General features: G+C 34.7%; 1 protein-coding gene across 5 annotated transcripts in view; it reads right to left on the reverse strand.

Moving 5' to 3' along the window:
• The window catches only part of METTL15 (methyltransferase 15, mitochondrial 12S rRNA N4-cytidine), a 231,798-nt gene that overhangs the window by 22,349 nt on the left and 186,845 nt on the right, over nt 1-22,604 (reverse strand). For all 5 annotated transcript variants that reach the window (XM_056133683.1, XM_056133712.1, XM_056133693.1 and 2 more), the window contains exon 5: nt 21,085-21,263. In XM_056133683.1, coding sequence (XP_055989658.1) covers nt 21,085-21,263 — 179 coding nt within the window. The remainder of the gene's footprint in view (nt 1-21,084; nt 21,264-22,604) is intronic.

The raw sequence follows: 22,604 nt of genomic DNA on the forward strand, positions 1-22,604 counted from the left end.
CCCTGTGCTCAGGGTCATTTCTAGTGGTACTAGGGAAACCATTAGGTCCCTGGGACTGAACATGGGCATCCCACAAGTGAAGTCCACTGAGTTCTCTCTTGAATAAACATATACAATGCCTTTTGCTTTAAATGCTTTACAAAACCCTGTTTAAAGGAATTTATATGAATGAAATCTGAAGCTATAAGAAATCTAGACTAAAACTGGCGTTGGCAATATTTAGTAAGATCTAATAATCACCTCCTGAATAACAGTATAAATTCACTTATTATTTATTATGCACAGTGTGCTAAATGCTGGGAATTAAAATGTTTATTAAGACATACCCAGTGAAAAGAATGATATGTCAGTACATTGAAAGGTGGTATAAAGAAGTCTTGTACATACTATTGTGGAAACAAAAGAAAACACACACACACACACACACACACACACACACACACACACACCTTTGACCCTCATATAGCATACTATTTTCTAAATTTCATGTCAGTGTATCTTTTCTTAAGTGAAGTTTTACAATGGAGTCTATTGTATGTCTTCTGTTGAGACCTACAATACCCACTAGCATGGTTAAGGTATTTAACTTTGTTCAGTAGCATGTTTACTTTCTTTAAAAAGGAACTTTAAAATTTTAACAAAAACTACCTATTCTGTGGAAGTTTTTTTTTTCCTGCTTAATACATCTGGGAAAATTCTAACAGATATTTCACATATAAATTTCTATGATGTCACTAAATTCCCAGAATAATTTTGAATGAATGTTCTTGTTACCATTTAAAACTGAAAACCGAGAAATTAAATGTTTCTTTCCAGTTTTACAGAGACTGTGGAAAGGCCATATGAAAACTCAGGACTTTTTAACATGATGTTCATATCATGCACCGCCTTTTCTTGTAAGAAAGCCATACCATTTCTGGTCAACACATCTAAAAATCTTGAAAAATTCAGATCAGTATTAGTACATTAAAACAAAAATAAACAACAGCAACCACAACAAAAGAACTTTATTTCATATTTTCAGTTTGGGGAGGATGTTCTTGACTTTCCTTGTCTTAATCCTGCCCCAAACAAGGTAGTAAGTTTAAAGATGGTTTGTTCACAGAACCATATTATCTCCTTTATCTTGATTAGAATGTAAAGAAGGCAAGATAAAATCACAGGCTTTAAAGTGATTTCTAGAAGCTCTGATTCCATGTCTGGTGCTTTATATAACAATCTCATTTTCTGGGAGAAAACAAGTGTGGAATCTGCTCAAAGCCTGATGGCCTTTTATTGAGAGATGTTGTAATGGAACCCAAATCACTTTGCATCAAGTTGCAAGAGTTGGCTTTCTTTTCACATTTCCCTTGGGGAAATGTGCATTGTCAAGCTTGAAAACTGTGCATCTGGTGAAGGCAGCAACTGCCCTGGTCTCTTACCCTGGGAATGGTAATGAATACCTTTGGCTTTTGTCCTTTTTGTCTACTCAAAATAACACATTGTTAGCTCAGGCTATTAGAGTGTTCATTTGTCTCTCTTTTTCATCAGTTTTCTTGATAGTAGGTTTAAAAAAGAAACGGTTTTTACTGCTGCCATTATTAAAAGACTTCTGGGCAGGTACTGATTACATGTTTTTGATTAAGTAGACTGATCAAATGGAATACATATTAGACTTTTCCTGACTCACTTGCTAGGGAGACCTGTAAAGTTGCTTTATGCTCTGAAAAATGAATGTTTAACATTCTGCAGCTAAATATTACAAGGGAATACGTTTGCATATGATGAAGAATAAAGGCTAGGGCTGAAGAGAGTGTTCATTGTCTGGAGTACAGGTTTTTGCATGTTGGAGTCCCAGATTCAATGCCCAGCACCACATGATTCCCCAGGTACTACTGGAGACATCTCTACAAACAGGGCTGAGAGTTATCTCCTAAATAAGATCAGTTTTATTTTGCTTTATGTTTGTTTTTTTGCATTTTTTTCATTAGCTTGGGGAATATTCCACTACTTTAGCAGCATTAGAAGCACTGATTGAAAAACCCCTTGCATAACAACAAAAGTTGGAAAGAATATCAGTGATACTCATATTTCCTCCTCCCCCCAGTCCTGTTGTATCACGAGGGATTTCATATTAAAAGTATGGGAAAAACCTTGCTCAGTGACAGTCTGTACTACATACAATAATAGAACACAATTTGTATGGGGAAGCTGTTAGATAGATTTCATTCATAAAAACAACAACAAAAACAAAAACACCAAGCTTCTGGCTAGATAAGTGACTTGAAGTCCCTGAGAGAAATTATCATTTTTAGTTCTGGGATATCCTTATGCTACTTACACTTTTAAAAATTTAATATATTCACATGCTCAAATGTATTGAGATTTTTAAACTTGTGAATGAAATTAGCAACGTGCTGTGGCTGTCAACGGGATGCACTGCAATTCCCCTTGAGTGGTAGGGTTTAAAAATTAATTCAGCTCTTGCACCTGTTTGCCGGCATTCGTCTGTTGAATTTCTATCACATTTAATAAGTCTCTGTGACGCAACTCGTGTCCTTTTGCCTGGGCTACTTTAATATAGTGTTAAATTCTCACCCATCTGAAATTCAAGTAATATTACAAATTCCAAACTGTTAATTAAAATCTGTGAACTTGAATGGTTCTGGATAAAATTGGCTTTCCTCAGTGAGGTTCTTTTTACACTTCTTCAGAATTTCATCTAATCCCTAACTCCTACTAGGTTAAGTCTGATGACAACATGATCTCACTATGAATGTTTGAGGCTTACAAATCCTCATACAATAGGGGGAGAAGAAAATCAAGTTATAGTCTTGAGAATAAAGATAACAAGGGACACTCTGTACTGAGCAGAAATAAGAAACATGCCTCAGAATTAAAAGAATTGATATTTCTCACACATTATTTTTTTTTAAATTTATACTACTTTTGTCTGAAAATGCTTAGCATAGATGAGTAGCTGAAACTGAATCATGATTTCTATTACATACATAGGTTTCAACATTAAATAGAATTATGAATCATTAAGAAGGGCATTACTGAGGTCTATCTGCCAGACAATGTAGACAAGGCAAGATGCACTAGCAGAGTGAAAATGACACCTTTACCTATAGAGTATGAAGTTCTGCTGTGATATGGACCATTTACACTTCTCAAAATTTGGAAATAGTAACAAGAAAACATACTGAAGAGTGCTCTAATTTATATTATTTGGTCCTTACAATTTCTAATGAATTCTAATACTACAAAGAAAATTTGCCTATCTCCTACAGCATACCTAACCTGCAATAAGACATTTCTCCTGTGTATTACAATGATTTTAAAAGATATTTGTCTCTCTCACTAAAATACAAGCACCCAAAAGGCAGGGGTTGCATGCTAATATCATTTTCATTACAATCCAGAACAATAAGTCTTGTTAAAAGAACAACAGATTACATGATTGAATTGAGTACAAATTGATTCTAATAATTTGACAAAACTCATTTATTATTAAAACACTAAATTCATTCGTAATAGAAAAATATCTCAACATATATGACTAACTTATGAATAAACCATACTCAGTAGTGACATCCTGAAAGGTTTTCCCACCAAAATCTGAACAGAACAGGAAGTGAACTCTACTTTTACTTTTCAGCATAGTTTTAAGAATTCTAGCCAATTGCAAAGGTGAAATATACAAAAAGAATTGAAATTGTAAAGAAGAAAAACTATCAGTATTTGCAGAAGACATTGTAAGATACATAAAAAGCCATGAAAAAAAGCTACTAGAAATTATGAGTAAATTGGCAAGATACAAAAATTAATATCTACAAATCAATTACATTTCTATCTAAAACTGTAGATTTAAGGTTTATAATTTGTAGTTATGTTTATAACAAAAAAGCTAAAATATATGTGAGAAACCCTTAAAAGAGGTGAAAGAATATTAATTAAAAGATAAAGACACAAACGCAAAATTACCATGTAGATGGATGTGAAGAGTAAACAATACAAAAGTGACTACTTTATCTTAGCAAATTAAACACAATTTCTACCAAAATAATAAAAGTGGTTTTCAAGAGAAAAGAAGAAAAATGCAGGGACAAGATACCCAGGCTTCAAAGCAATCTGTATACTGGAGCAAACAGAGAAATATAGACCAACAGAACAGCCAGGACAGACCAAGAACAAATCCACACATAGATGAACATCTAATCTATGATGAAGCATCCAACAGAATAATGAAAAACTGAAAACCTCAACAAATGCTATTTTTAAAAATTGTACAGAAATACACTCAAAAATGTGATTAAAGAATTAGAAGTTAGATGATAATAGACCTAAATCATAAAACAAATGAAAATAAACATTGATAATATACTCCCAGTATCTTATTACCAGAGATGTCTGAAGTCTCTCTTTCTCACTGACAAGGGAACCAAGAGTAAGGGTAAACAAGTGATACTCAGTCAAATTAAAAAGCTTTTACACACATAAGTAGACTTTCAAACCTAGTAGAATATGAAGATGATTAGGAATAGAATGTGAAATAGGTATGTTTGATATGCTCTAATAAAAAATTTTTGAAAGTTAAAGACTCAATCCTAACAAGCAACAACATTTAAGGTGAAGACAGAGAAAAAGCAACACTGAAAAAAGTATAAGTAGAGAGATCATAAATGGGAAAATATTTCAATGAGTCATGAGGAAGTTAAGAAATAATGCGTCTGGCAAATATCATGCCTTATTTTAGAATTATTTGCTTATAAATCTAAAATCCCAATAGATAGTAAATATGTAACAGGAATGTATATACATAAATATATGTGTGTGTCTATATGTATATACATATATTTAACACACACACATATACATATATTTAACACACACACATATACACATTACTTTTGGGCCACATATAGTGGTGTTTGGGGACAATTCCCAACTCAGTGCTTGGGTGTCACTCCTGGTGGTGCTTGGGGGATGATGCAGTGGTGTGCACTGCATTTAGGCCTCCCACTTGCAAAGCATGTGTTCAGTTCTTTGAGCTATCTCTCCAGTTTCTATGCATATTTTTAATTGAAGAAACATTATCTTATAACAAGTTTCAGTTATACCTCATTGAAAATCAACATGTATATATTATATTAAGTTGGCCACTAAAAGCTAATCCTTTATCTGTTTAAGAAAAGGAAAGACTTGAAATAAAATTTTAGAACCACTAAGCATTGCTTGCCCTGGTTTACTCACATCTCAGTGCTTCAGCAGAAAAGGTTATTGAGCTGCCAAATTGACATAGATACACTAACACGCCAAATCAATGTTACACGTAATTTCTTAATAGATATAAAGCAATGAAATTTAAACTATAAAGCAAAAATCATGAAACACAAAATGAAATTTTTGAAAAGGTGGGAATAAATTCAGTAACACTGAAGAGATGAGAACATGTTAGTGATAAGATATAGGAGATCCCTATTTCTTTGTTTGTGCTTTGTTTCTCTGTATTGAAAACTCATTTCTGAGATAAGCTATTTGACTACTTATTGTTTTGGTCTTTGCCACTTTGTCACTTCTTCAGGGAGGTATATCTTCTCTAAAATCCCAAACTTAATGAGGTGCCTTGATTTAACACACTTATTTACTCTGTACTTTTCCTATTCCATACACATTTACATAATGTGTAATTATGTATTAATATGAGTGGTTATTTGCATATTGCCTGCTTCTTTCCTAAAGCATGGGAAGAGTAACTCGCCAAAGTTATATAATCATAGAGCAGCAAAACCAGAATTTAGATGTAAACATGATTCTAAATTCCACATTCTTGATGATATGCACACTGTCAAAAAATGGTGGGGGAGAGGGACCAAATTACTATGGAAGTTTAAATCAAAGACCAAGGAAGCATGAAAATATCCTGGCTAGACTTAAAAGTATGGATGTTTTCAACCAGTGGAGATAGAAGAAGAGTTGAGTTATTCTGCCAAAACAGAAGGCAATCAATGACATGAGTAGAGAAAGAGAAAAATATGTTGTTTGGTGGGGGGGGGGGGGTAATTTACAAAAAGATTATGAGAAAATGACAGGAGTAAGTTTGGAAAGAACATTTTAGGGCAGAGAATAGAACTAAATAGACCAATTTTAGAGGACCAGAGAAAAATATATCAGCATGCAGCCATTACAAATTTTTTTGAGTAATGGCATGATTCTCTCTTAATTCCTTGTTTGTTTGTTTTGTTTTATTTGGGGGTCATATCTCGTCATACCAGCTTACTCCTGGTTCTGCACTCTGGGATCACTTCTGGAGATACTTAGAGGACTATATGGGATGTTATGGATCAAACCTGGTTGGCCACATGAAGGCAAGCACCTACCTACTATATTACTGCTCTGGCTGATTCCTTAAATTCCTATTACAGACGTTAGGAAAATTTTTGTTATAGGGTCATTAAAACGTTAAGAGACCTTCCCTTTATAATACAAATAAATCTGGAAGCAGTAAGAGAAAGTGATTGGAGGCATAGTGGGAATGGTGCAGGAAAATCAGCTTATCCAAAAAGTGGTAATAAAAATCTGGACATTGAGTGTGAGTTGGGTACTCAGAGATTCCCTCAGAAATGAACAAGAACAATATTTCATAGGAAGAGTTATAGATGCAAAGTGAAATGTATCTGTAGTAAAGTAAAGGTGAGATGAGGATTAGGACTGATCAAAAAAGATGAAGCAGCTGTTCAGAATGATGGGAAGAGATAGGTAGATACAGAATATAGTTATCTGAAAATGCAGAGTGCTTCATGGAAGCAGCATGTTAGTCAACTGGGGTGTTATGGGTTATAAGGTAGATTCCTAAGTCAGTTAGGTGGATGTGGGGAATTGAAATAAAATTAAAATGAAATAAGGCAGTAGTAAGAGCATAATCAATTTTGGTGGAAAAGATAAAGAATTTGAGGTATTATCTATTTTGAGACTGGAAAAAGCATCTTAACCTAGATTATAATACAGAGCAAAGTTATGGAAAATAAGATGCAGTAAACAACAGTTGGAAAAGAATTCGGAAAGTAAAATGCAGAAAGAAATACCATATGTAAATCCAGAAATGAAGAAATATGAAATAATTGTATTTTTTCACTAATGATTAATAAAGTGAGTTATAATAAAGTATATCACATTTAGATCAATGACAGAAAATCTTAATATTATCCAGATAAAAAACCTACAAATAATAACAATTAGACTATTCATCAATCACTACACATCATAACAATGAAATCCCATCTCCAAGTCCTAAGTAAAATAATCGCAAACTTGCTGATTTTCTACCAAATTTATTATTCAAAAGCACAGGGAACATAAAGATACAGTTAGACAGAATATGAAAATATCTCAAAACAGATCGATTTTGGTAAGAGGGAAACTGAGCTCAGAAACATAAGTAGCAAACTGAAAAAAAAAAGCAAACTCATAAGTCAAAAAAAGTCTAAAGATTATACTAATTAGGAAATACAGTTTTTATTAATTCTTAATATATAAAAACTTTGACTTAATAGTTGTATACTCTCTATCATGCTAAGTGAAATGAGCCAGTAAGAGAGGGACAGACATAGAAGGACTGCACTGATTTGTGGAGTATAAAATAACATACAATGAGGCTGATACCTAAGGATAGTAGATACATGGGACAGGAGGATTGCTCCATAGTTGGGAGCCTGCCTCATGGGCAAAGGGGAGAAGGCAGCTGAAATAGAGAAGGGATCACTAAGAAAATGATGGCTTGAGGAACCATAAGGGATGGGAGATGTGTGCTGAAAGTAGATACTGGACCAAACATGATAACCTCTCAGTGTCTGTACTGCAAACCATAACGCCCAAAAGTATAGAGTATGGAGAATATTGTCTGCCATGGAGGCAAGGGGAGGGTGGGAAAGGGGGGTGTTTACTGGGGATATTGGTGGTGGGGAATGTGCACTGGTGGAGGGATGAGTGTTTGATCATTGTGTAATAGTAACCCAAACATAAAAGCTTGTAATTATCTTATGGTGATTCAATAAAATAAAAAAATAGTTATATACTCTCATTAATGCTTATTACAAAGTAAATTCACAATAAATACTTGATTGAATGATTATGTAATGTGTTCATAAAATAGATGTCTAATCTTATTGTTAGGTCAAATTTTCTTCTTTGTTAATGAGGGAACAAAATATAGAAGTCTGACCTAGTATTAAACCTAACTAACTTTGTAGAGAAAAAGGTGATATTCTCAGTGTCTATAAAATTCATTTTTACTTTCATTTTGTCTGAGTTTATCTAACAGTAGAAAATGCCTTTGTATTGAAGGAACTGATTATTTGTTTTTTTAGCCTCACTCATTTTCTAAATACTCCAAGGACAGTATTTCTTTATTCATTCATTCAAGGTATATTAATTAAACTTTTATTAAAAGAAAAGTTCTACATTAGGTCTCAAAAATACAGCAATGAAAAAAACTTTATCAAATCCTACCCTTCATGTTTATAGTCTGGCTGACAAAGTCACTAGATTAATTAGGATGTCACTAGGGAGAACATAGGAGTCATCAAATATTTCCCATTACTTAATATGTGCTATTATACAAAGTAAATGTTAGAAGAGATCATATGTATTTCAGTTCATAATATGGTAGAAGTGACATGAAATTATTAAACATATGTAAGACAATATGCAGTCAGAGAAAGATCAAAGAGACAAAATAATGAAAACACCTGAAACACAGGTAGAAATAAGGGAAAGAACAGAAGAACTTCACAAATGTTTATTTTTAAAATTCTGAGAAATAGCCTTTCCAGATATCCCATAATTATTAAAGTCTGATCAGAACTATTGTTAGTCACTACTTCTATTCCTATTCCTAGAATTAAAATCTTTATTCTTGTTAAACTATTAACACTTCAGGTTATCTTTGACAGTTTTTGGTGATAAATCAAACATTTTAAACTTAAATCAACCAACAAATTCTTGAAACTTCTGAATGCCTAGTTACAAGAACAAATATTTCTTCATTTCTTGGGGGGAGGAGGAACACACCCAGCTGGCTCAGGGATAACTCCTTGCATAAAATATAGGGATGCATGCAAGGCAAGTGCCTTCTCCGCTGTACTCCCTCTGGCACCAAATTTCTTCATTTATTTAAACCAATAAAGAGAAGGGAAAAAATGATAAGCCTATTTATAGTATTCCTTACAAAATTAATACCAGTGTGAAAATTGTTAAAGTTCAGAGCACACAATATGAAGAGATCTCTTTAATTTTCACTTGTAGAAGTGAATAAAAGAAAAAGAATCTAAAATAAAAGGAGACTTCTTAGGTAGAGGGATGTATTTTCCAACTCCTGTGTCAGAGAAGTTCAAAATTCAGCCAGTATTAGAACACCTGGAGAGCTGTTTATATTTATTCAAGGGGCTAAAATTCATATCCAATTCTATGTCTCATTCTTGAAAAAAAAATCAAGAAAATAGTATTCATGCAGTTTAGAACTGTCCTGGGTACCAGGATTAAAACCTGAATTCTCTGTTTTATACTTTCCTTGGATCTTGAAATCCTACCTGTTTCTTCACTTACTCATCCATTCATATTCATTTGTGTAATGAACAATCTTCTATGGGTGCCAGGGACTCTTCTATAAATTATCCTTCACAAAGTCCAATTTTCTTTCCTCAGTAACTCAATCCATTTCCTCAGTAACTCAAATTTTCTCTTATCAGAAACTATTGTTCTCTTCACTATATTCCAATAATTTTTTTATTCATAATGCTATTATAAATAGTATTTATGACAGGTAATACACTGGGTTGCTAATATAATCCCAAAGATAACTTTCTTCCCAAAGAGCATGTGAAATTCTGGAAGACTGAATTCTCAGCATTCTATAGCAATAACTTTCGTCTTTTACCTTAATCACGGGAAAGGGATCTAGTATAGCAGCAAAAAAAGAGTCTAATGTGAGATTACTAGTTTCAAATTCTGATTCTATTTGATAAGACAAAAGTTAAATATAGCCACTATGGGTTTCAGTTTTCTCATCTGTAAGATAGGGATAAATAGTAATTGCCTCTTGGGTTATTATGAGGATTCCATGAGAAAATAGCAATACTTTAATATAGCCTTTACTACTTGCTCAATGTTAGCTAGAATTACTTTAAATTATTAATAAATTAGTGTTGAGCCATTTGTTTCTTATAACTGAGACTAATCAGCTTTAGCAGTAAGGAAAAAGACTTTTAGTACTTTTTCCCTTTTTCATATTTTATTTTCTTTTGAGTTGGACTAGAAGTATAGCATATCTGTTGGAAAGACTACTTATTAAAATAAGAAATAAGTTTACTTATGAAATGCCAGTTGTAACTTAGTTGGCATGAAGTAACCATATTAATACAGTATATAACAGATTGAACTCAAGAGATTTAAAACGACAGAATAAGTACATTATCATAGGAATGGTAATGACTCCTATGACTCATTGGTAAGCCATTCAAATTTGACTATAGGTTTGACCAGATCATTTTCACTAAAGTAATAACTGAACTCTTTGACATCTTCATTTATTTCTGATTCTTAGCAATGTTAGAATAAAGAAGTACTTTGGGGCAAAGACAGAGGAAAACAACATGCAAATTATTAAAATTATAAAGGGATAGTAAACTTGTATGTCTTGCTTCATCAGGAAAAAAAGTCCCATTTCACTAAAATTTGATAGTACTGGTCACTAATAAATATTTTATCTATTTTTTAAGTTCTGAAGCTTTCTCTATTTTAAAAAAGACTGCTGGAAAAAGATAATGACTTCAAATAGAGGTTGAGTATAAAACATTAATGCTACTGAGGAAAGCTACTCCTTACAAGATGATTGCTTTCCTTCCTAACTGGTAAGATCTCTTCGAAGAGAATGACCAGAAAAGATCTGTTTGGATGAAGCAATCAGCCTGTTGCAGACTGTACTCTGTGGAAAGGTATTCCTGAACAGATTCTGATTATATGTATGTATGTATGTATGTATGTATGTATGTATGTATTTTGCTTTTGGGGTCACACCTGGTGAAGCAAAGGGGTTACTCCTGTCTCTGCACTCATGAACTACTCCTGGCTGTGCTCAGAGGATCATATGGGATGCTGAGAATCAAACCCGGGTCATGCTGTACTATTGCTCCAGCCCCCTATATATTTATTTTATCTCTGGAGTATCACTAGAATGAAAAGGGAAAATAAAGTCTATGAGTGTTATACGCATTTTATAACAGAGAACTTTTCTAAAACATATCTCATTCGTAGACCATAGCAAGAATTACTTTTTCCTATTCAATAGGTAAGAAAAATGAGGATCACAAAAGATAAATAAGCTACATAAATCCAAAGAACAAAATACTTATAGGACCAGAAATAAAATTTAAGATGTTTTAAAATTTCATGTTCAGTGACGACTTATCTTTTCCTCCTTAATTTACACTGAGCTTTCAAATGTGTACGTTTCCCCACACCTTTGCTTTGCTTTTTCTTCAAAGCAAAAAACAAATAACGTTAATTTTGTCCCACTTTGAAATTTCATTTTATTTAGACTGGGAGTGAACATATTATCTTATTGATTTACTTCCTCAATGAACATTTATTAAGCTTTGGCCATTTAGCCAGTTCATAAGTTAGAAAGAATCAAGGTTACATGAAAATTTCAGGCAAGGAATACTGTTCATATTTTTAATCAGTAAGATACAAATACTCATTTAGCGATAGCACAGCGTTTGCCTTACACATGGCCAATCCAGGTTTGATTCCTCTGTCCCTCTTCGAGAGCCTGGCAAGCTACCAAGAGTATCCCGCCCACACAGCAGAGCTTGGCAAGCTCCCTGCGGTGTATTCGATATGCCAAAAACAGTAACAAGTCTCACAATGGAGATATTACTGGTGTTCGCTTGAGAAAATTGATGAACAACAGAAGGACAGTGCTATAGTGCTAAGATACAAATACATTTAAGCAATTTGCCCTCCTTTTTTTTCTCACTGAAATAGTAATATGACCCATCTATCAGCCTGGACATCAACAGATTATAGATTTTTTCTAATTATCTATTTTATAATTATTTAAATCACAATAACCCTAAAAGCAAATAGCAAACATCACTGATCTTGGCAGAACTTGGAGATGGCAAATGCATTTCAAGTTAGCTTAAGCAAAAGATAACTAGTAGAGTTATATTGATTTTTAAAAAAAAGAGAGATGACAATGGTCTACATCATCTCCATTTGTCAATGATAAAGATGAGTTTTACATACTATTCATGTTTATGTAGAAAGCAACTTGTAGAACTACTACTTGAACTAAGATATTTTCATTGGCATATATTTAACAACTTAATGGGTGATTTTTCTTGATGTATCCTGAGATGCAGAGCTTTGAAATACAGAATAGCTCAAATAATAGTAAAAAAAAAAATCTGCCTATGAATAATAAAATTTCTTTATTCAAAGGGATGTCTAAAACCAATTCCATTATTAAGGTTGTATGAATCAAATGTACCAAATTGTGCAAAATCGAGTCCGTTGCATAAATCCTGTGGGTTGTTTTTTTTTATTTGTGTGTGTATGTGTGTATGTGTGTATGTGATGAGGATAAGGGTTTTCATTTGTTACTGCCATTATTAGAGATTCTTTTTATTGTGATTTTTTTGATGGGCACACATGGCTATGTTCAGGGCTTCCCCTGGCTCTGCACTCAGGAATCATTCTTGGTGGGCTTGGGGGACCATCTAGGGTACCAGGGATCAGACTTGGGTCAGTCACACACTATAGGATTGTGCTCCATTATGAGAGATTCTTAGCATTTTCTATGTTTTATTTTTTTCTTCATAGCATCAATAAAGAATAAAATTGTTATTTAAACCTAGAAATGAATAAAAGTACTGTGAGACTGGTATGTCATTAATATATTTTGATACGGGGATATGGGAGAGATTGTTCATGGCCCATGAATCTGATTTTTGTTTGTTTCTGAGTCACATGTGGTAAGTGCACAGAACTTATTCTTGGCTCTGATCTCAGGAATCACTCCTGGAGGGGTTCAGCTGATCATATGTGGTGCGGGAGATTGAACCTGAATTGGTTGAGTGCAAGCCAAGAGCCCTATACCCTAAACTATCCCTCCAGCTCACCCATCAGTATTATATAAACATTGATATTATTTCACAAATATAAACTTTATAAAACAAAAACTGCCTAATCTCTGTGCTTTATTTCACACACTAACTCTGAAAAAGTACCAAATTGCTGTCAAAACTATAAAAAACACTTGGGGACACAGTAATGATTAAGAGAATCACGTGGGAATGTCCACCTGCTGCTGCCAACTAGAGTGGTGCTAACAATCAAAAAAGATGACAATTCACAACTTTCTATAGTGACATTAAGAAAGTAGATATAGACTGGAGAAAGAGTACAGGAGGAAAAGCAATTCTGTTGCATGCATCTTCTATCCCTGGTATCATATATAGTTCCCAAAGCTCTGCCAAAAATGATCTCTAAACACAGATCCAGGAGTAAACAGGTGGACCCCAAAATACTACAATCTTCTTCATCCAAGTAGTGAGGTCATCCAGAGCTACAGTGTAGTAGGTAAAGTGGTCTTATATGTGGCCATCTTGGGTATGATCCCTGGTACTCATAGAGAGTACCTATGAGCCTGACCTTGACAGAAGTAATCCCTGAGTGCAGAGCCAGGAGTAAGCCCGAAGCACCAATGGGGACTGGTGTTACCAAATCAACCCCACCCAAAAGTAGGTATCTGATAAAATTTTATATTTTCCACTTTTTTAAATTTTCATTATTATTCTTTTATTATTACACTTGATCTTAGCCCAGCAAGCTACCGAGAGTATCTTGCCTGTACGGCAAAGCCTGGCAAGCTATCCGTGACGTATTCGATATGCCAAACACTATAACAAGTCTCACAATGGAGAAGTTACTGGGCCTGCTCAAGGAAATCCATGAACAACGGGAGGATAGTGCTACAGTGCCATTTTATTGTTATTATTTCAAATTGAATCACTGAGAGATACAGTTTTAAGACTGTTCATGATAGGATTTCAGTCATACAATAGTCCAACAATCATCCCTCCATCCCTACATTTCCCACCACCAATGTCCCCTATTTCCCTCCTACCACCCTTCCCCTCCCCTGCCTATCTGTATGGCATGTACTCCCCTGTAGGATAACACTGTTCTGTCCTTCCTGCATAGCCTTAGGTAGTTTAGGTTTATTGGGTTGATCCTATCACAGTGCTCCCAATCCTGTGTTTATTTGTAACTTCTTTCTTTGTGCTCTATTGACTTGCAAATATTGTTTTTCTCTTCTCCCAAAGTCCTTTGCATAGTTTATTCAGAGCAATGTCCTTTTTCTATGGACACAAGAAGACAGCATATGCTATGCTTTCATAATGTGACTTTCAGTGATCTTTTCCTCCAGGGCATCTATTCTCTCACCTAAGCCTCAGATGCCTTTACTTCCTAGCGCCCCCCAAAAGCAGGGTCCCGAGAGGGACTGGATGGAACCAGGGCAAGCGGTAAGCTATGTGCTACCCTGGCATCGAGATGGGCCTGGCCAAAGCACCATAATGTTTAACTATAAATTAAGAGCTTGGGCATGGACAAATGTGGTCATGATCCAAAAGTAATAACTAGATTTGGACCCTGCTAGGGTTAGGAATGATTAATCTGGCCTGAGTGCTGTAGTCTGAGTCTGTGGCAAGATGTTCCCAGGAGAGCTGCCCTACAAGCCTCAATGTATCTCTTTTTGTGTCCATACAAAAAGTAACTAGTATTAAGATGTTGGTAAAGTTATTGGACTGAGGAAAGGAGAAAAACACCTTAAGAGATATTGTGTCCTTGGGCAGTCAGGAAGGGCTTTGGAATACCCCAGGTGGTGTTTCCACCCTTGAACCTGGCAGTCAGGAAAGGGCTTTCTTACGTTGATTTGGCTACTTGACTGGGGGGCAGTGTCAGTCTGGAGAGATAAGGTAGTTGGAGGCAAGAGAGCTGGAGAGAGGAGAGAGCAGGGTGGCAAGATGGACCTCTGAGAGGCTAGCAAGGAAGAACACGTGCTTGAGAGAACCTGGGCCCTCCATAACATAAATGTCTTCTATGGGATAAACTTGCTTGTAATAAACTGCTACTAAGACCAACCAGCCTGGCCGTCATCTCTTCCTTCGTCTGCCCTTGGCCAACAGCCGTCCTGAGTGAGGCTACACACAGTGGCTCGAGAGCACCCAACACGGGCGGTAAGACAGAGCTGTCCAGAAAGCCTGCGAACACACAACCTTCAGTGTGCAGTTTTTTACACTCCCCTACTCCTTCACCATTTCTGGGCATTATGGTTTGCAATACTGAGAAGTTATCATGTTTGTTCCTTTACCTACTTTTAGCACACAGTTCTTATCCAGAGTGATTATTCCAACTATCTTTGTCATAGTGGCCTCTTCTCTATCTGAAACACATTTTACATATGGCTCTTCTGATCTCAAGAATGTCTAGGAAAAAATAAACTGTGTACGCAATAAGAGAACCGTGCATGATAACATGTAAATGCAACACTAAGGGAGTCTATGAAAGAACAGCCTAACTAATCCAAGTAAGTTTGTAAAAACTTCCTGAAGGAAGTGACATTTAAAATAAGCTTAGAAGAATGAGCTGGTATTAGTCACAAAGGGTAGAGATGGGACAGAGACCTGCTATCCAAGGCTTGCAAAAGAAAGTTAAGGATAGTAGGCTGGAAAAATTATACTATGATCCTGAAATAGAGACACTTCTTTATTTTATGTGGGGTGGGAAGAGGATTGTTCCCAAGCAGTGCTTGGGGTTCCAGGGGCAATTCCTGATGATCATCCACTAACCAAGTTGGATAGCTCAGTGCTAAAGAATACTCCAGATGTAGTCAAACCCACTTCACCCTCACCCCAGAGCCATAACTGCAATGCTAAGTGGGCCACTGGTACAGGACTCAAATTTTAGGTACTTATACATGTTCCTAAAAGCTGAGCTATCTACCAGCTTCCCAAAACAGATATTTTGATTGAGAGTAAGAAAGATGAAAATAAAGACAGGAGTGACCAGTATAGGACGAGCTTTATAAACCATGTAAAGAATTTTAGTCTTTCCATCAAGGAATACCTCCTTGAGGTGTGCTTCATGAAAGTTGCACTGGATCTGAAATGTACTCTCTTCAGTAAAACACAATGGGAAAACAGAGAGATGGAGAGGAAAAGGTATAAACTAGATAACAATTTATTAGATTGATGAATCTAGTTCTGGATATAATGAGTCCCTCAAGGCATTTTCAACTTGCACATTTCATGAATTGAACTCTTGTAGTAGAATGAAAACTATACTTAAACAATTACTTATAATTCATTTCTGGAGGGAACACTGATATGCCATAATCACATGGCACATGTCCTACATATTTATATTGAAATATCTGATTAGTATGAATAGTGTATATGAACATGAATTTGTATTGGAAATTATTCCAAATTTGTTGTTTGGAAAATTATTGTACAACTTCATGATTTGGTAATTTGCAAAATAATTCATGGTAGTTACAAGTAGTCTGTTCTCACTTGGAGGTTCAAACCTGTCTTCTGGAGTTCCCAGGATTTGGAAGAATATTAGAAGTATAGCTATATGTAATAGCAAGTGGTATTGAGCTTTATGTTTTATGTTTTATAGATTGCAGTAAATTATTTGAATTATTATAGACTTCCATTAAGTATACTGTGATTGTAAGTGGTGTTCTTCTTTATTTCAGATTATAAGTTTAACAAAGTGGTTTATATTTGCATTAATACATGGCTTTGATTATACATCAGGCACTATGATGCATATTTCCAAGGGTATTAATATTCATGAACAAATTTAATATGTGTTCATTAGAATCAAATAAAACTTTCATATGTACCCAATATATATTCTATTTGTCAAAATAAATTTCTGACAAATACAGTTATTACTTAGAAACTATACTGATTTAAATAGTATCCTATAACATTTTTGAAACTTTGAATGTGATCATATTCAGAAATATAGACATTGCAAACACAATCAAATAAGAACACACTAGAATAGGGTAGTCCCTAAATCCAATATGACTTAGTGATATTCCACTAACTGGGAAACTTGGTTCCAAAGATACTAGATTTTCAGGGAGAATTCTCCATAAGACAATGAAGAGAGACACTTTAGAGCTGCATGTACAAGAATTTTTGGTGTTATAAGCCAGAAATAGTCAAGGTAATATTCTGACCTAAACCTTCTTTGACATTTTGATTTAGAACTTATAAGGCTCCAGAACTATGAAAGAATATATATTTTTACTGTTTAAGATTAAATTTATGATACACTGTTATAGCAGCACCAGGAAATTGATATAAGAACTTTCCTGGACCTTCTGTTGCTTCCTATATTTTTTTTATGAAGTCAAGATTTATATTTAATGAACTTGACAGATCAATTCCATTCTTTGTACACAACAAATTGTCTATTATGTACAGAGAAAAGATAGAGGGGATGGGGCTAGGATATGTGTGAAAAGGGTAAACTGTATGACGATGGAGAGGAAATCTTTGGTAGTGAGGATGTAGTATTTAAAAAGTTGTTAAACTATAAAACTGTGCCCCAATCATATATGAAAGGTTACAAAACAATGTTCCCACAATGAAAATTCATATGCTAAAAACTGTCTGAGGATAACATTTTAATCTATAGAATTTCTATACAATCCTGATTCCATAAAAAGAGTGACAGATGTAAAACCCAGAGGAGTCACTATCACTATCAATAGTTGAATCAAACATTATATAAAACGTTAAAATATGAATGTAAAAGGAAAGGTAATTCCTATTTACATGAAAACTTAAATGGGACACTTTGGAGATTCTTGATAGATCACATAAAAATGCAATCAAATTAAATGTGGGTTAGATAATTATAAAAGACTTAAAACTAATAGTAAAGTAAAAGGCCCTCCCGTTGATCATCGATTTGCTCGAGCGGGCCCAGTAACGTCTCCATTGGAGACTTTGTTGTTACTGTGTCTGGCATATCGAATACTCTCGGTAGCTTGCCGGGCTCTCCGAGAGGGGTGGAGGAATCGAACTCGGGTTGGCCATGTTGGCTGCGTGCAAGGCAGACGCCCTACTCGCTATGCTATCGCTCCAGCCCTTAAAACTAATGAGTCTAAAAAATCTAGTCATTCAGACTTTATAATAACCTTCAAATTCTCACTTCATTTCAATAAAATATAATCAGGGCTTGCAGAAGATACACCATGGGTGTAGTTTAAATAAGAACAGGCTTTATTCTGCAGGAGAGAGAGTACATGGGTTAAGGTCTTCCTTTGCCTACGCCAACCACTGTTTGATATCAGGCACCATATATAGTTTGCTGAGGAGTCACACCTTATCACAAAGTAAGTACTTTCTGAACACTACTGGGCATGGAACAAACATCAGCCACTCTCTTTTCATTAGTTACTATATGTAAACCTTTACTCCTTTTGCATCTATACAAATGGGAACACACTGAACATGATGAAATGAAATTTAAACACTGATGTTACTGTGGATATCTCAGAGCAACTTTTCTGTTATTTTTTATATTTTATTGAAATTTTACTGCCAGTTGATATTTACTTCCATTATCAATGTAATAAGATACATATAAAATGATATTCCCTGTGGAAAAAGAGTTGGTATTTATTTTGTGCCCCCACTCCCAAAAGAATGTACTTTATAAAGGACCTAAGCTGTACATAGGCTCTGTAATTCTCCACTTGTATCTGCTCTTTCTATTGGCCACACAATAATGACTTCAGACCACAATAAATAAGAGGAATTCAATTATAGAAGTAATTTATTATACCATTTTTTTTTTAGTCTTTTAGTCGGTAAACTTCCTGAATGACAGAGGCAGTACCGGATCCCTTCCTCATTCTACCTTTAGGATTTACTACAAGTGCCTGGCATGGAGCAACTCCTCCCAAAATATTTTCTGGATTCATAAACACAAAACACAAAACAGAACCGTTCCCTCCCACCACCTCCCAATTTCCTTCTTTCAACAAGTCACATCATCAATGATAAAGTAGTAAATACTATGTTGGGATGATTTGAAGCACTGAAATAGATTCATTATCCAGAAGTGAATCTTTTAATGGCGTTTACTAAAGTGAATTTGTACCTATACATGTATGAATTTTTGCACTTTACTCTTTTCAGTGTTTTGTATCATGATCTTCATGAAAATACTTATTTGCTATCTTTATATCATTTTTATCTAATGCTAACAGGCTATTTCTTCAGGTTCACATATAAAGATCCCGAGACAGAGAAGTCAATTTCTTAAAGACAGATTCCTAATCATGTCTCTAATTCATGAACTTTCCAATTCTACATTAGTATTGACTTTGCTACTGATGAGTCAGTGATCCCAAGTAAATTGCTGACCTTTCCAGAGCCTCAGTTTCTTCGGTTATCAGATGAAAGATTTTGACTAGAGGATGTCTAGGATGATCTCTAGCCCTGAGATCTCATTTTCAGCACCAGAAAATTCTGAATTTTCATATGAGTAAAAAATGTGACTTCTCACATTTTTTTCTCCAATATAAAAGACAGAACAAAACACACAGCTAATGAAAAAAAAATGACAGAAAGATAAGTAGAGATGTTTTAGTGTGCATAGAATGGGAAGAAAAAGCAGGAGACAGACTAAATTTAAGGTCAGCAAACAATATCAACTCTTTTAGGGTCAAAAATAACCACGGAATAAATAATACTCATACAACCCACAAGAACTGTGTTCTTACTTGCCTAAAGGAATTTTAGTGGTAAGAAGAGCCTGGAGGTATGTATGATGTTTAAAAATTAAAGACTCAGTCAATTCTTTATATTTTAATTATCCTAACTAGAATATATTAAATTATGTCATAAGATGATTACTATGTGATCTCTGAATCTTGGTCTGAGTAAATTTATAATTAAATTATGTTCCTTAAACTCTGGGCAGTTATAAGATAGAGGAAATAAATATCAGGTTTGTTTTAAAAACCACACAAATATTCTTCTTTTCCCCTTAATGTCTTTAGCATTTGAACGACCTAATAGGAACAAATGAAAAGGAATCTTAACATGTTTGGCAAATAAGAATGATGTAGTGTTTCAGATGGTTCAACAAGACAAAGAGGTTATCATTAGAATTCTGTTAAACAACTTACAGGGGTTGTATTTTTGCTTTAGAAAGCGCTCATCATGGAACACAGCTGTGAAACAACTTTGGCTTCAAACAGAAAGGCTATAATAAAGTATAATGAAGCACCTCCTAGCTAGACTTAGGTTCAAGAGGTTTATGGTGGTGAACAGCAGAAAAGATGAAATGTTTCAATAAGCCCCTCAGGCTAATTTAGTTAGCATGCACAAAGTGGAATAACCTATACATCACATATCCTTTGTTAGCTGGTTGTTTAGAATAGATGTATGAGTCACAGGATTTTATTTTAGCATTTGGGCAATGCAATTCTCCTTTTGCCCAAAATATTAAAATGCAGAAATGTGAAACTAACCGAGGTAATGTCAGATCTTATACAGGAAGCTTATCAACCACTGTGATGATCAACAAAATTTCTCTGCTCTTATATTTTCATGTTTCACCTCAGTAGGCACAAGTAATAATTTATCTCATGCCAAAAAAAACAAAAGAAAACAACAAAATATTATTAAATTAATCAGGAAACTACATAAAATTAATCAGAAACTACATTATATTTTTAAATAAAAGTTTTAAAAATCCATGTCAGAGAGAAATGTGTAGGAGAGAAATCTGCAAAACCCCAAAGATAGCTGGAGTGAGCAAAAGGTAGGCAAGACTCTACTCTGCATAATTTAAAGTACAATCATCAATGGGAGTTTGAGAAGGTTAATACACATAGATAATGCAACTAATGTATATAATATACCATATATAATAGATCACATATTATATCCCCCCCCCCCCCCCCCCGCAGACACTGTTCAGAATTAATGAGGATACCTGCAACAATGCTGGCAAGCTGCTGGGTTCTAGTGATGGGGTAGATGCTGCGTGCCTGAATGATTGCTGAAGCGATTTTCTTAGCATGCTTCTCCTCCCCATATGTTCTTAGGATGGATGTAAGAGCCTGGTGATCTAAAGCATTCACAACATCGGCTGCAGTGGGCATGTCAGGGTACCTACACACACACAAAGAGCCAAATAGCTTATTGAGGTCAGTTTTCATTGATAAGAGGTAAAACTTCAAGTCTAAACATATGGTCTAAAAGAGCTCCTGAGGTTTATAAAACTGAAGATAGAAATCTTCTTCTTACACAAATGAACAGGTTTTCCATTTCAAACACCCACTGACATTGGGACTAAGTGCAACAGTTATCAGAGTTATGGGCAGCATAAGGCAAAATATTTTATTTAGCTTTAATTTTCAAAATAGCTATTATTGTTCCTTCTGATTTCCCCCAAACTAGTAGAAAATATTGGGTTTTGCTGTTCAAAATTTAAATCACTGTTCAATTTTTTTTCCAGTGAAAGAGATATAACTCTTACTGACTGACTTTTAAATGAGCCTAGATCTCAGGAATTTAATTAAATCTGAGACTGTAAATTAACTTCTTTATATGGATGTACAAATTGAACTTAGAGTCTCATAAAATACCTCTGGTCAGTTTTCTTTACAAAAAATTGGAGCAATCTGAATGACCATAATGTGTATTTCATGTGTTGTAACAGTACCAATATTTTCCCCATGTCAAAAGACCATATTTGGGCTAAAACTTGGTAATCAAAAGACAATATTTTATGAATCTAAGTGAAAATTTCAGGTATAGACAAATATCAACTTCTAGTCAAATCTAATAAATCACAATAGTTGGAAACAACAGTTTGGTAAACGATTCCAATTTACCTGCATAAAAAAAAATGGTTAGAAATTTTAAGTGATTAAGTGATAAACTAAGTAAGATCTTACTTACTGGAAAGACAGTTGTACTAATACTACAGTGAGTAGTTAATATGTTAGATTAATGATCATTGCACTGCTCTGAGGATCTGGAATAACAAAGATGTGGTAATTAAACTCAAACCAGAGTGTTCTTGACAAGAAACACCTAAATCCCTCCTTAGAAATAATAGCTCTCACCTTGTTAACACCAATAGTACTATCAGTCTCCAGTAGAAAATTCTTTTGTCATTGACAAGTTCTCTGCTTACTACTCAAGGACTTCCTCTCTGTCTCTCTCTGTCTCAGTCTCTCTGTCTCTCTGTCTCTGTCTGTCTGTCTCTCACTCACTCTCTCTATCTCAGACACACATACACATTGACTTTCAGATCCCATGATTTTCAGTTTTATTAAATTACTGTCATGACTAACTCCCATACGACTGGAAATCTTATAATAGCTCTAAGGCCAAAAAGTTGGTCTTTAGAATCAGATGGATCTAGATTAGAATCTTGATCTTGTTACACATACTGGGTTAGTTTTTTAGCCTACTGAACACACAATTTCAAATCTGTGCAATGAA

The sequence above is a fragment of the Sorex fumeus genome, unplaced genomic scaffold (genome assembly GCF_029834395.1).
Source record: "Sorex fumeus unplaced genomic scaffold, SorFum_2.1 ptg000007l, whole genome shotgun sequence".
NCBI classification, from domain to species: Eukaryota; Metazoa; Chordata; class Mammalia; order Eulipotyphla; family Soricidae; genus Sorex; species Sorex fumeus.